The sequence below is a fragment of the Centroberyx gerrardi genome, chromosome 8, assembly GCF_048128805.1.
Source record: "Centroberyx gerrardi isolate f3 chromosome 8, fCenGer3.hap1.cur.20231027, whole genome shotgun sequence".
In the NCBI taxonomy this organism is placed as follows: domain Eukaryota; kingdom Metazoa; phylum Chordata; class Actinopteri; order Beryciformes; family Berycidae; genus Centroberyx; species Centroberyx gerrardi.
The window spans coordinates 10,197,199-10,212,603 of NC_136004.1; the positions used below are offsets into that span (position 1 = coordinate 10,197,199).

A 15,405-nucleotide genomic window follows, 5' to 3' on the forward strand; every position below is an offset into this window, starting at 1 on the left:
TGTGGCAGGCTGCTGTGAAAAAGGTTGAGGTGCAAAGCCTCGTTTTGATGAGCTTTTGCGTTCCCTACCGAGGCGGCGGCGTATTTCTTGGTAGCTTCATCCGACAGATTGGAATCAGCGCATCATCACAGATCATTTTTTAATGCGAAGGCCTTGCAGCCACGACACCCAGAGAGGGCCATTTCCTGTTGAAGTCGGTCAGACAGCCCACACAGGCATGACTGAGTAGACGGCTTGATGTTCGAAACCAACACAATGCCTCGGGTCATAATTCTAGTGTGGCGGCTTGTTTCTCATGTTGAGAGGAATTTCTGACAGATCTGAGTGGTTATGCAGGCGCTACTGCAAGGCAATAAAACTGAGAAATATAGTTTAGGCACTGGCTTCCCAATGTTTTAAGTTGATTTATGGGCCAGGATTTAAGAAAACAACAGTGCCTCGGAGAGAGCAGCCCCTGCATACATTTATATGTGCTAGTGGGGCTTTATTTGAGCATGGCCCGTGAGCCGAGATAAGGCATAACCCAGGTATCAAGTTTATAGAGTCTGCTGAATCTCACTTTGATAGTATTTAAAACTTGTAAGCTGTTTTTCTTTCTACCATTCACTCAGAAGTCCATTCAATAAAGCTCTAACTTTTAAGTAGTTTGGGCAAGCTTGACAAGTTGAGCATTAAGGTATTTAAACCAAGATTGTGGAGTAAAGATCCAGAAAGTTATAAATACAAATGGATTTCAGTGGGTGGGTTTTATTTACTCCAAATGTCTCTATTTCAAAAAGTGCTATCAACAAAAAAAAGTTTTAAGATATATGACATTTCGAGGTCTCCAGGTAGAAATTTTATGTTCAGAGCATTAACAGCTCTGTAAATGGGGTTTACATTTCTTTTATGAATGCAGTTGCTGTGTGTATTTCCTGCCATTATATTTATTGCTTGACTAAGCACATTTTCCATTTGTGTGCTGTAAATCAAGCAATTTTATCTCCTCCCTGTCTGCTCTAAACGACTTTCAGGGGGTATGTGGCAGTCTAACATAATCTAGAGAATGTTAACTTGCTTTTAATTAACTCTTACCTGTGTAATGAGAGACTGGCAGATGCTCCCGAAGATGTTCCTCCTGTAATTGGTGGATTAGGAAGTATCATCACATGTTAATTAAGATAAGCTAATGCAGACACAACGTTTAAAAAAAACGGTCAAGCTGACAAATCACCCATCCCTAAGTATTAATCATCACCATTTACACAGGCCTAATTATCTTATCTGCCCTTTCTGTGCGATTCAAGATTGGACAGCAGCCTATTGTAATGGACAAGAGACTATATTACTTAGTTGAGTAATATTATGTTTGATTCATGGTTTATCTGTTTCAGACACGCTATACCAATGGAGTAATCATGCTGAGGGGGATATGATATATTGAAAAGAAAACATATGTAGAGCCTCTCCTAATCTCCTGTTCCAGCCTACTGATTTGAATCGCTATTACGGGTTAAGAAATGTGCTTTCCTTGTTGCTTGGATGGCTGTTTTCTGTGGAGCTGAGCACAGCGGTGGGTTAAGGATGTTCATTCAGACAGATGATCTGTGAAATAAGCAACCGTAAAATGCTTTAACAGCGTACATCTATCTGGATTTGCGGCATCAGCCTTGGCTATTATGTGGAGGCTCTGTGGTGTAGAGCATCTTATTTGTACAGAATGGGGCTTGACTCCCATAAAAGAGTACAGGTATCAAGATAAATCTCTCTCAGCCGTGATGAGGAATACCACTCTTGCCAGGTGTATCTCGGTGGCCCTCTGACCTTCTCTTGTTTTCCAGCAGGCAGAAAAATGTCCCGGCCCGTCTCGGAGCGCTGGTTGATACAGTATTTCGCCGCCTGCGCCAGGCTCCCCCACCGGCCCTCCTAGGCCTATATATCTAAATGACATGGTTGGGTACTCGCCTCTTGCTGCTGAAGGGCTTTGCCAGCCTGTTGTTCATTGCCTTTGGGTTTTTGAGTCATCGCTGATATTTTTTTTTGCAGTGGATGTGTTTGTACGGGTGCGTGTGTGTGTGTGTGTGTGTGTGTGTGTGTGTGTGTGCGTGTGTACGTGCGTCTTTGTGTGCTCTGTTTTTTGTCGTCCCACTATGGAGCACCGGTCAGGTGGGAGAGAGTGTTTACAAGGCACAGATTTGGCACGAGGGTTGTGTTTATGAACAATGTTGTCTTTGGTTCCCTGCGGCTCCATCTGTAAAATTCGGTCGGACCAGAATGTCAAGCTGACCTTGACAGCTGCTCCTTCCCTCCTCTGTAACAGTGTGAGGGTGCATTTAGGTGCTGTAAAACTACGGTGAACTATTAAAAAAAAAAATGAATTCAAAAGAAACAACATAAATCAAACAGCGAATAATCATTTGGAAATTGCAAATACAGGCCCTGCACATTAGGACCACAGGGAGCACAGCCAACCATTAGTGAGAGTTTGTTGGTCTCACATCATCAATTTAATTAAAAATCCATTTAAGACGGAGGCCTGGGGAAGATTTTTTTTTTTTTCTCTGGGCAAGTCAGGACTTCAAGGCCAACAAAAACAACTCTTGAGTTTCCTTGTTCCAAGACTGGAGCTGAATACAATCATCATATCTCCTATGCCATATCCCAGCAGGAGTGAACACACATCTAAAAGCAGAGGGGGGAGGGCCTGGGGGGCCTCGGTTCCTACGTGAAAAGTCCAAAGCCACCGACGATGGTCACGGAAAGCGAGTCGCAGTGGTGTGTTAATTACACAGGGCCCTCCATCAATCATGCCCCTTGTGGCTGACAGTTAAATTCCTCCCAGGCCTACAGCGGCTCTCCTCGCCCTTCACAGTCCACAGGCTGAGCGCGGCAGCCACAGTCCCAGCACACCGCGCGCCGCACATGGACCCCGCATCAGTCCCCCTACCGCCGCTGATAGAGCCACAGCACCAGCCCAATCACACAGGGGAGAGAAGATAGCAGCGCAGGAAAAAAACTGAGGAGAAACAGAGACAGAGACAAAGGAGTGAGGAAGGAGAGTTTTCTCTGTCTCTTTCTCTCTCTCTCTGTTGTATGTGTGTTTGTGTTGGTCAAGATTGATTAGAATCTTGTCTATCTGTGAATGTTTTCAATGAAATTACTATACTAACATTTGTGACTCCATAGTGTAGATTGAATGTCTTAAATATCATGTTGGATATGTATCAAAACAGGTGTGATCAATCAATAAAATCAATAAAATCAATACTCCAATACCTTCAATCGGGTCTATCAATATATTGAGGGAATGCATTTACCCCCTGATGAAGGCTTCTTGCTGCTGAGTTGAGTGTGCGATTTTACGATTTGATTACTTTTTCCCATTGGGGGGAAAAGAAAGTGATTTGCTACATTTCCCAGAATGCCTTTCAACAACCTCCCTAAGAATGGGCGTGAAGTTGTTGTATTCAGCTCCTGGTTACACAGTATGTGTAGGTGGAGAGAGTGATAGTGATAGTGATAGCATAGTAAGAGCAACAGAGCTATTTTTTCCAGTTGAGAAGAAATGAGTCCCGCCCCTTACTCAAAGTGTGACATGTCTTGTGGCTGCATTGCATTCTGGTAGACAGAGGCTGTCGTTTCTGACATTTTCTCCGTCACAGCTGCCCTGAAAATATCTTGACATGACGCCATGTCATCTACATTTGGCCATTTATCTGTTTGAATAAGAAAAAAACACCAAAAAAACAAAACCCAGAAATGCAAGGTACATTGCCAATAGCTGATTGTAACACTGTTAAAGTGTTTTAGGGGGGATTTTTCCTTCAACAGTAGAAAGGCCAAGCCGTGGTCGATTGATGGCTGTTTTGAAATTTGGAATTTAAATATCTCACCTTTCAAAATGTCTGTGTATGACTTTTAATAGAGCCTCTACAATTTTCTCTAAAAATCAGTGCTATAATATTTTCAAAATCACACAAGAAAATAGTAGTTACAACTATGTTTATCTCCTTCAATTGATGGCTTGTTGGCATTCTATTAGAGCCCAATCCACGGCCTTTCTAGTGTTAATTCAGTAGCACAGAGCGGATCAATAGCAACGCAGTTGGAGTAGGGAGGGGAATCAGTCAACAAGCTGCTTGAACTAACTAAATAAAAGTATGAACAGAGCCACTAAACATGCATGAAGGTGTCAGGAGGAGCTGCGTTCAGCGCAGCCTTGTTGACACAACAGAGCTAGTGTTGATCTAAATGGTGTGCCTAATTACACTCTAGCTAGTGCTACCACTTGCTAAAGTAGCTCAGCCCCCCCTCTTCCTGCTGATGGTAATGTTGTGACGGCGACTGATTAACAATCTGATCCACACTGCAAGCAATTGCACAGCAGCAGTTAACATAATGTGAACATTTCTCTGCTTGATGGAAAATAATAATAATACAAAAAAAAATGCAATCAGCCCACACCACTGTGACAATAATAAAGTTCATCGAGCAAAATGCAATTTTTCAGCTGACTGGCTTTGTTTAGGAAGTTTTCAAAGATGATTATTGTTTGCGCAATTATCTGAATCATAAGAGATCCATTTCCTAAAAGAAACATTTCCCACCTTGCCTCGATTATTGCCCCACATTGAATCCACACACACCCTGTTTGAGGAGATCCAGAGCAATTTACATTCCATTTTGTCATCGGTAAGCTTTTCGAGAGGCCTCCAGAGACGGAGGTTAATGAGACCATCATTGGCAAAACTTTAAACTCGGGGCTGCAGAGGAAATGTCACAGTACCATGTTGTCCAGTCATTATTCAATTTAAAAGCCCTTCCATACAGGGGTTGTCATGTTAGTGTACTGTGCTCTAATAGATGTGATGAGAGTATTAATGGACACTGCCTTTCTCCCCTGGCCAGCGCTAAAGAGGAACAGATTGCATTGTGGCTTGTGGGTAAATTGTCATCTCATAAAATACTCCCGCTACCAAGATGAATGTGTAATTCATTTACCGTTCCCCAGCCACATTCCCTCAGCTAACCCCAGCAAATTGGCAAATTGTCCCTCAGGATGTGAGAAAAGAGTGGCCTTAAGATGTTGCGGTCAATAAAAGCTGATACACACTCTTGACATTGTTGTATATTCCTTAAATGATATGAAAATACAATATACAGAGCAACAATACAATGCCTTGTAGGAGACTGGTCAGTATATACATAGCAGGTCTTCTACTGTGTTAAGGAGGATGAGGATGATCTGGAAAGTTGTGCCTTTTTTCTCCAACCACATGCAGGACTTTCTGTTGGCTTGCTTTGGCCTTTCCCAGAACTCCTCCAAAGAGTAAGGATCTGGCATAGGAAATTAATATCCGAAATGTTACAAAACTTCCAAAACCATTTAATGTGTACACACACCCTGAACATCTATCTAGTCATATTACTGTACGTTTTTAAATCTACATGTCATCTGTATCACGGGTCATAGTTAATGCAGATCTGTCCTGGGAACATTGTTTGATTCTATCTAAACTCATAATAATAAAACCATGATAAAAAAAGGTAATTATGAGATAAACAAATGGTCAAAAAAAAAAACAGCAACAACAAAAAAACAACCTGACATCCTCATTCATTGACATATTTTTCAAGTTAGTGATTTGCCATCAGTCATATGTGGTATCATGACTATTTTTGTCCTCTTGAATTCAATGACCCTTTGGCAGTTTTGGGTGATTCAGAAGAAAATTAGCTCCTCTTCACCTACCTAGGGGTCCATTTTCTGTCCAGACCCACTTTCCTATGAAAGGCATAAGGGTGAGTTTGTTACAAGTGCACAGAGTGCACTACGCCACCTCTTTTAAAGCACTGTCATTTAACCTTTCCATGTAGTTGCGCAGCTCCTTGGAGTCTCCCAGCTCCACGTCTTGGCACACCCACTTAATGTCCTGGCTGTGGCTTATGCTGAGCGTGTTGACTGTGGGGTAGCTATTGTCTGGCGGGATGGTGGTGAACGTGGTGAACTTGACTCGCTTCCTCTTGGTGGTGGGTGAGTCTCCTTTGCTGTCCTTGGCCGAGCAGCCCGTGTCCGCCGCCCGGTGCACTTGGCCCTGCACGTTCTTCTGGGCCGAGCCCCCGTTAAGCAAGTGGCTGCCCTCCTCGAGCCCGCTGCTGGAGTCCATCATGGAGGTCTGCTCCTCCTGCTGGGGCGACAAGCTGACCTGGCTCTCCAGCAGCTCCGCCTCGTTCCCCAGCCACACCCAGTCGTGGGCGTGGTTCATGCTCTCCTGGCCCTCGATGGACAGCTCCTTGTGGCGGTATTTGAGGGTGTAGGAGATGCAGTTGATGAGAAACACCAGGATGGCCAGGCAGAAGACCCCCAGCAGGGCGTACATGCCGATCTCCAGGTCCGTGAGCCCGCGTGCCGTCTGGACCAGGTCGTCGTCCATGTTGCGGCCGCGGGGGAGGTCCACCTGGGCGGGGAAGTCGGCGAAGTCGATCGGCACGTTCTGGCTGCTGTCGTCGGACAGTTTATCCCCGTTGGGTCTGCGCATAATGGCACTTCTAGTGGTGGTGGCCCTCCTTAAGACGCCGTCCTCCATGTCGGAGATGGAGCTGCCGTAGTAGTGGGTGTCAAGGCCGGTCCTGTCCTGGGAGGGGGACAGCCTGCCTCTGTTCTCCATGTCTTCTCCGTCTGGGCTGTAGTCGCTGCCCCCTCCCCTGGAGCTGTCACTCTGGCCGAACTTGACTCTGACGTTACAGTTCCCCGCTGCCAGGATGCTGCGGCGCTTGAACTTCTGGCAGAGCTCGCAGACAGTCATCTCCACCCTGACCAGCAGGCCCTGGCCCTCCGCCTCCGTCACGATGACAGGCCATTTCCAGGAGGGGTCCTGCTGCACGGTCACTACCTCCTCGTCCAGAGAGGTGGCTGTCAGGACAAAAAAGTCAGGGTTGTACAGGTCTAGAGGAGCCATGGAGCCGTCACTGAACTGTAGCCAGGCGCTGATCAGGGCCTCCTGTGGAAACACACAGACAGCATTCACATACACAAAGACAAAGAGTTAGAGAGATCACTAAACCATACAGAGAGAGAGAGAGAGAGAGAGAGAGGGAGGGAGAGAATAGAAAAAGTTTGTGGAAGAGACACAAGGAGAAACTTGCTGGCTTTAGTATTAAAAAGAAAAGGAAATTGTACCGTAATCAGTGCTGCAAAAGTAACAAAACTAGCCTCATTTCATAAAAACAGACTGGAACAAATTATTTTGCTTTCAATTTATTGCAAGGCCTTGTTGCTGGGTAGTCAGATATATTTCAGCATCAACCAGATTGTTTTAAAGCACTGGCCACATTATTCCATCGTCTTAACTGGGACTTGCCTCCCCTACTTTTTAGGCGCTTGTTCCTGTACAGCAGGTGGGCAAAAAAAAGAAAAGAAAAACGTGAACGCTACTCTGCCAAGAATAATGTTCTTCTCACAAGAATAATGGAATGGTAAAAATAAGACACACAAAGATTGTCTGTGTTTAATGTCCCTTTTGTAGATGCACCACAGAGATTTATGTGTGGAGCTTTCTAATGGTGTAAGTCGAACACTAGCTCAGTAAGTCCCGTGGTTTCGCTAACTCAGCGGCTATTCCCTCTAAGCTGAGGGGGATACAGATGAAAAGATAGGGGGAAAAGATCAGACACTAACATTAAAGATTGTTCATGCGAATGAGGATTTGCCATATACAAGCATCTTAAGACCTTTTCCTACTGCAATTTCGCAATTTGCCTTTTAATATTGCCAGAGGACAAATCCCCGGAGGCACAAGAGGAGATCCCCACTGTGGTCCGTCAGTGCTCTCTAATTACTGACACCAGAGGACTTACAGTACCGCCTGCTTATCTCCGTGCAGACATTTTGCGTTTGGAGATAGGGCAGATAAAGTAGCCTTCCTATCCTCCCTCACTCGGGGGAAAGGGATGAGGAGGAATGAAAAGGAGCAGCAAGAGAGTGTTTGAGGGGGCCTGATGGGCAGATCAAAGGGGCCACAATGAGGGAGCTGGGGCAAATGAGAAGGGGAAGCAAAATATGATAGGACAGCTCAAGTTTGGGCTGTAAGTCATATTTTGGTACAGAAGCTGTGGTGTTGCTTTTGCACGCTCCCAGATTAAGTTTCCCGTTTCTATTAGATGCCCAAGGAAACACATTCTGTCACACTCTGGCTTTCAAGCCTTGGAGTTAAGAGGGTTAGGAATGCAGTGGAACAAACAAATGCACATGTGTGTTTGAGCACATGCGCGCTCATGGCTTTCTTTGATCGTTAAATTTCTCATTCAAGGACTCTGATAGTGTGAAATGGAATCTGAAAGTATGCCTTTTGTTTTGGAAAGTACAGTAATCAAGGCTGCAGAACGCACATCTTTGGCCTCAGCAGATACATAAACCACTCTCTTTTATCAAAGGGCCGTCAAACCAAGGAAAAATACATGAATAGATGAAAGATTATCTCCAGGGGATAATAATTAAGGTGGTAAAATAATTTTACATTATTCTATGTGTCAATCAAACCTGGCCAAACTATTTGCAAATGATTCTTGGGGTTTGTTTTAACACCATTACATCAGATGGCTAGGTTTGCAGCTTCAGATAGCATCATGTAAGATTCAGTTACGGAAAAGTATACAAAATCCACTTTCAAATACTACAGTATGTTATGTGTATTATGGTGTCCTGACCTGTTTGGGACTCTGCAGGACCTCCTGTGTGGTTGTGGTAGCCAGGATGGCCCTGTTGCTCCCTGGACTAAGCTGCAGGGACATGGAGAGGCCCGTGACCAGCTGGACCCCCAACTCTGTGATGGTCACTTTGTCATCCACTACGGTGATGGTCTTCTCTGCCAAGATGGAGTCTGACAAGGGAGACAACACCTGGGAAGAGAGAGAGAGAGAGAGGGAGAGGGAGAGAGATTGCAGATTACATTTGTGACATTAAAGGCATTTTAAATGAAACGCATGAATTGAGATTTTTTCTGCAAAACAAGTGCAAGTTTTGCAGTGCAAAAACTCCACAGGAATGACCGCTTAGCACCAAAGACGTCACCAGAATAAAAACAATAATCTCTCGGATTACCACTTTAACTTCTGATCATTGAGGTGATTTAAGAAAATGTCTTTCCAGGCATTTCATCTGACATAAAAGGCTCACGAGCACCTGTGCAATATGCAAAAAACGACACACAAAAACTACTTTTTATTTTATCTCTTTACTCAGGTTGAGTAGATCAAACAACGGCTCCACTTGGCTGCCACCCAACCTCCCTACCTCTGGTAGGTAAGAATCCATTCCCTTTGATTATTACTGGTAATCCACAGGAAAGGCACCCTTTAGCCTAAATAGAGAGAGGGGGAGTCTAATTTCTGTTTGTGATGACTGCATGCTGTTTGAGGCACATGTGATGTTTCTCTGCATGCATCCATACATCCAAGTCCTCCACATGTACCGGTCTGCGGGGGGCTGTCAGACTTTGGGCTCGTTTTAACACCGAATAAGTGTTTTCTGATCTATGTTTGTTTTCGTGAAAGTGTTCAGCTGCATCTGTCCAAACAGGCGGGGACGGGGGACAGGGGAGGCAGGTGTGGATGCTTGTGGAGGTGAGGACACGTCTGCACATAGACAGATGGATGAGTCCTCCATGCCGGGCAGCGCATCCCTCTCACACACATGTCATTAGGGGACTGATATTCATCCAGTTCGCCTGAGGAGCCTGACAAACCAAAGGGCCTAGGGGGAGGGCCCGTTCGCTGTCACCACAGCCCAAAGCAGCCTCCCAGAGCCTGCAGCACATACTATGACGCACTGATAGCTACCTGTCTGCAGCAGACAAAAGGAGGTAGCAGTCAAACCACAGCACAGACAAAAGCATCTGTTGTTGTCCCTGAAATAAACAATATGTTCAAGTTCCTCCAGTATATTATTCACCTTTCATGAGTTTGTTTTCAAATGCATTTGTCGAGATAGAATAGTGTAGGATAGTGAAAAGAAGAATAGTGTGTTTTACTGTTATTAACTGCAATTCAAATGATGCAAACCTGCCTGAATGGAAGGCATGGAAGGTGGTATGTGTAAAGTTTTATCATTACCACATTCTTTTTCAGACGTTTGTATAGTTACTGTAAAGAAATTAGATTAGTGCAAAAGATTGGCAGCCTCGACACTGCGCTTAACATTGTGTTGGATTGCTTTACAACACAAAGGGATACGAAACAGGAAGACGGCATTTCTCAGAGTTTCTTGCAAGGGCAGACTGAACAAGTGAATGCATCAAAGTTATCAAGGGCTGTTATTGGATCGTATCCTTCCCCTTGCTCTCCACAGGGAGGGGGGAGGAGGACAGGTAGTGACATCCTGTTTGAGATGGGAAGCAATGGGAAATGAGGTCTTAATTTTGACAAACACTGGCATGAGATAGAGGGTACCAATCGTCTTGACCATGGTTTTGTTTCTTTGCGGTAATTACACCAACGTACCCAAATTAATTTGACAATGATATATTGATTGTTTGATTGTTTAAAAATGCTGCCCGTACCACCTTTAAGCAGTTGTTTAGGGAAAGCGCTGACACATGGCCTACCTGGATAGTGGTCATTCCCATGTCAAGTCCCACCAGTATTCTCCCGTCCAGCAGCTGTGCGATCTGCGGGTCCTCTACCTTCAGGAAGTCCCACACCAGCTCTGTGATGTCCACCTGCCAATCAGTGCCCAGCATGAAGCTCATCTGCCCCCGAGGATCAGCTGACTCAGCCACAAAGTGGGTCAGCACTCTGACCATGGCGTGCTGGTACTGCAGAGTGCAGCTTCGTCCTCGTCTGTCTTCATCGTCCTCATCCTCGCTGTCCCGTGTGGACCTGCCATTTAGAAAAAAAAACAGTCAAATAACACTATACAACAAAGCAGTCGGATGGGTCAAAGACACATTCCATGTAAATTGAAGACGCAGGCTCGAAATGTTGCTTGTATGAATTAAATTAAGTATTTGGGAGCTATTGTGTGCGGATTCTTGTCTTTAATTTACATTCATTTGTTTTTCAGACTCAGCACCTGGAAAGCAGATGTGCATGTGTTTACTTCACAATTATTCAAAGACACATTCCAACAAGATTCTTATGTACCCTACTTTGAATAAAACAGTTCAGACAGTTCACATGTGCTTTAAACCATTTTATCAAAGCCGTAATACCCCAGAGGACGCTCTTATGGCTACTTCAGTGCTGATGGCGGCACTCAGCTGCTGCTCAAACCTATTGCATCACTGTCATACCCATAATCACAGCAAAGAATGGCCTGTCGGGTATCATTGCTATATTAGAGCATAAAGACAGACAGTGTCTAAAATGATTGTGGTTTATGGAATAGAAAAAAAAGATAGCCTCACTCTGCATTGATGCTTGCTTTGTGTGTATTTTCAGCAAGGTTTAAACTTCAACTGATCTTTGTCAGGCATAGATTCATACTACAGTGTAAGCCATACACACATATTTACAGAGATGAAGATCAGATGAAGATGAAATGTTGCTGATTAAACAACTAACAGAGCATCAATCCAGTGTACAGATATTGTTTTTTCTATCTCAGTGTCGCATCTGTAGTATGGAGCACCCAGTCAGGATTTTGAATGTGCATACACCTCCTTACTGCTTTACTTAATAGCTTCCCTGATAGCTCTGTTGGTAGCAAATCTAATTTGATTACTGTACGCAACAAATCAACCTCCAGAGGCTGAGCTATGTCTCAGTGGGAACATTACTTTGAGCGTGACAAACTAGGTTTAAATGGTTACAATATAGCAACAATAATAGATTTTGCCCATAACTGTTTTTATTTTGCTTCAACAAACAACTTTATAAAAAAAATACAGATAAAGCACCCTGAGATGGTGAGAAAGCAATGTTTGATCGGTTGATCTGGGAGAATAAATGCTGCTACAGCTCTTCAGTCTTACAGTGGGACGCAGTTGGGACTCTTGCAAACAGCAAAGTGCTTTGTCAACAAAGCTAGTAATCATATACTATAGGCCCACACCCGCCTTGCAGTGTCTAATCATCGCCATCTTTCCCTCTTTCTCCCTCCTTCCCTCCCTCTTTCCCTCCCTCTTTCTCTCTCTCTCTCTCTCTCTCACACACACACAAGTTGAGATCATGATAGAGGGGAGAAGAAAAGAAATTAATCTCTTAAACTGTTCTTTCTTCAGATTATCCGCTCTGCTTGTCTCTTTCTGTCTGAATCCCCTGAGAAATCTGCCTGCATGCGGAGCTGTGGGAATAAAGATGTTAGCTGCACGCAGTAGAGAAAAGCCTAGAGTACAGTGAGATGTGGAGTTAAGGGCTCAGGACCTTCACTGACAAGATAGGACAGATTTCTAGACATGGGTTATTTCACAAGCTACTGAATGACAGGCATTCACAGAGGGAATCATTTCACTGTGGAAAATGGAGGCTCTCGGAAAGAAACCTTTTGGCTTCGTCATACTGCAATATCGCGATCACAACACCAGTGAAAGGTTCAAGATCAACAAGTGATCCAGCCAAGTGATAGATGACAAGATCACCGACAGTGAAGGTTATTGGACTTGATAGCTTTCTCGCCCAGCGGCAAGTCTCTGGACATGAGAAGAGCACGATGTCACATTTTGGTTACAGAATGTGCCTTTGAACGTAGCTTAAGAACAGAGTAGAGAGAGGGGAAGAGAGTGAAGATGAACATGCAGTGGCCACAGCACCAGACTGGGATGGGGGCCTATTGATCGGGCCACAAAGGGTTTGTAGAGCAGCTGTTTTCCCTTTACGTTACCCTGCTAATATGCCTCTGGCTTGTAGTTTAACAGTTACTCTTTATTTGAAACCTAGTGAATAACAGCAGATTGGTTATGCCTGACTAGGCCCTACATGACAGATTTATTGCTGCTAATTAATCCATCATGTCAGCTTTTATTTGCTATTCATGTGGCTTCTATGTAATTTGCAACACACATAAGCGGAATAGTGTGCCAGCTTACCAGGCAAGGATGTTTTTGAGTCAATACTGTTTCTAATTGAATCAAATACATGCTGCTTTTTCACTGGGTTAGCCAGTCATGGTTACATCAAAGGCCCTGAACCAAATTCACATATAACCTAAAAAAAAAACAAAAACACATTTTTATACCTATTCTAAAATTGACTGACAAGGCTTGTGATTCAAGGATCGTTGAATAAACATTCATTTTCCTTTTACAGTTCCTTACAAATTAATGTTAGTAAACATTTGGATGTTCAAACAGCATTTGAAATTTGTCCATTCTTGCTCAATGAACTCACACTGGTACTCCTCAATTTTACAAACGGCACAGAACACCTTCTGTACTTTGACATATTGATTGAATCAGCATTTATACATACAAATACAAACACTTATACCTTAGTCAGGTGTAATGGCTGAGTAGGATTCAGGTGTAAACGGGCTGTTCGTATAGTAGAACCATTTTAGCTGTGGTATAAATCTAATGTGCTGGTGGCTAGGCAGCGATCTCAAAATCTAATCTAAGGTTAATCTAATAGACAAATCAGACTCAGCTCAGAGAACAACCTGCTTCAGAAAGCAATTTTTCTTTCCGCTCCATTCACTCCCATGCCCAGTTCTGGCTTAAGAGGAGATGCTGCATATTAATGTTTGAGTCATGCTGATTTTTGTTGTGCCCCGTGGATCCTGTGCTGTATTTGTTTTGGCATTTTGCTGCATGTTATTTTCTACTGCAAAAACATAATGAAGGTCATTTGGACAGCAATAGGCAGTGCTGTCTCTATATACAGTAGCTCTATCCAGCAACAGTAAACGTTGTTCAAATCTTCCTTGGAATTCAAGAGCAGCTGCTTATTTTACAGTAGATAGAGAACAGTCAGTACAGTTTTACAAGTCGGCACTAAGGACAAGATGAACAATTGAGTAATGAAAACGGATGCTAATTTATAAACACTATAAAATAGGGAAAAAAATATATCTTTGAAGAAGTATTAAAGGAGTTGTGCATGCTGAGTGCTACGCCTACACTTAGGCCTGCTGTCTGTGAAGGCTTATCTTGTCCATGTTCTGACAGAGCTTAGAGAGGGGAAAGGTGGGGTATACAGGCAGTGACAATCAAACAGTGCTAACATGTCTGATGTCTCTCTCTCTCTCTCCCTCTTTTCTCTTTCTCCCCTACATTACCATGACTGTATCTTTCCCTCTGCTTGCATTATCTGACTCTCTCTCTCTCTCTCTCTCTCTCTCTCTCTCTCTCTCTCTCTTTTCTCTTTCTCCCCTACATTACCATGACTGTCTCTTTCCCTCTGCTTGCATTATCTGACTCTCTCTCTCTCTCTCTCTCTCTCTCTCTCTCTCTCTCTCTCTCTCTCTCTCTTTTCTCTTTCTCCCCTACATTACCATGACTGTATCTTTCCCTCTGCTTGCATTATCTGACTCTCTCTCTCCTCTCTCTCTCTCTCTCTCTCTCTCTTTTCTCTTTCTCCCCTACATTACCATGACTGTCTCTTTCCCTCTGCTTGCATTATCTGACTCTCTCTCTTTCTCTCTCTCTCTCTCTCTCTCTCTCTCTCTCTCTGCTTTTTTTCTCTCTCTCTCTCTCTCTCTCTCTCTCTCTCTCACACTCTCTCTCTCTCTCTCTCCCTCTCTCTCGGTGTGGCCATGACTTGCCAGCCTGGCAGAGGGAGGAAGGTCCCAACACTGACTATTGTAGCTGATTGGCTCAGCTCCTTGTGGGCTTATGGACAGTGGACCAAATGCCCATTCCCGCCAGCATGCGTGCTGCTACTTTGCAAGGTCAAGCCTGTTATTCCCAGATAAACAAAGACGGGTGGAAGACAGGGAAAAACAAAGCTCTCGGCGGTCCATCGGCAGTGGTCTGGCGTCCACAATGACAACACGACTCGGCTGTCCCCGCTGATAAAGGCATACCGACACACAGCTAGGGGAGCGACATCCTTGACAAGCCACGGCATTAGTGGAATGCTGCACCTCTGTCAGTCAAAACAAGAGGGAAGCGAGGATAATTAGAGGAGCCACACTGGCGCGTAGGTCGACTCCAAGTCCAAGTCCAACCTCAACGCTTTTCCTCGAGTAATTACAGCAGGTAGGCTGATAGCTGCTCCGTCAATTGATGGATGTCAACAGCTGCAAAGTAGCAGTGCACAACAGCGTTTGGCACAGGTACTGCTAGTGATGAGGCCCCAGGGGAGAGGTCTGACCTCAAGACAGCTCTAATAATGTTCCGTCCTACTCAGGACCAGCAGGCGCCACGGCAAGCCACCTTAAGCCAGTCACAATGACAAGCTGTATTGCACAGGTCAGCCATTCCGTTATCAGCCTGGAGCTGTCAGTAGACTGGAGCTGGAAGAATACAGGCAGAGTTGAGTCGAGTCACAAGT

General features: G+C 44.4%; 1 protein-coding gene across 1 annotated transcript in view; it reads right to left on the minus strand.

The window, feature by feature from the left end:
* Positions 1 to 5,666: 5,666 nt before the first annotated feature.
* LOC139933657 (transmembrane protein 132C) overlaps positions 5,667 to 15,405 on the minus strand; it is an 87,301-nt gene continuing 77,562 nt past the window's right edge. The window contains exons 7-9 of the mRNA XM_071927807.2: positions 10,581 to 10,854; positions 8,686 to 8,877; positions 5,667 to 6,980 (exon numbers count right to left, since the gene is read on the minus strand). Of these exons, the coding sequence (XP_071783908.2) occupies positions 5,811 to 6,980; positions 8,686 to 8,877; positions 10,581 to 10,854 (1,636 nt within the window). The 3' untranslated portion in view covers positions 5,667 to 5,810. The remainder of the gene's footprint in view (positions 6,981 to 8,685; positions 8,878 to 10,580; positions 10,855 to 15,405) is intronic.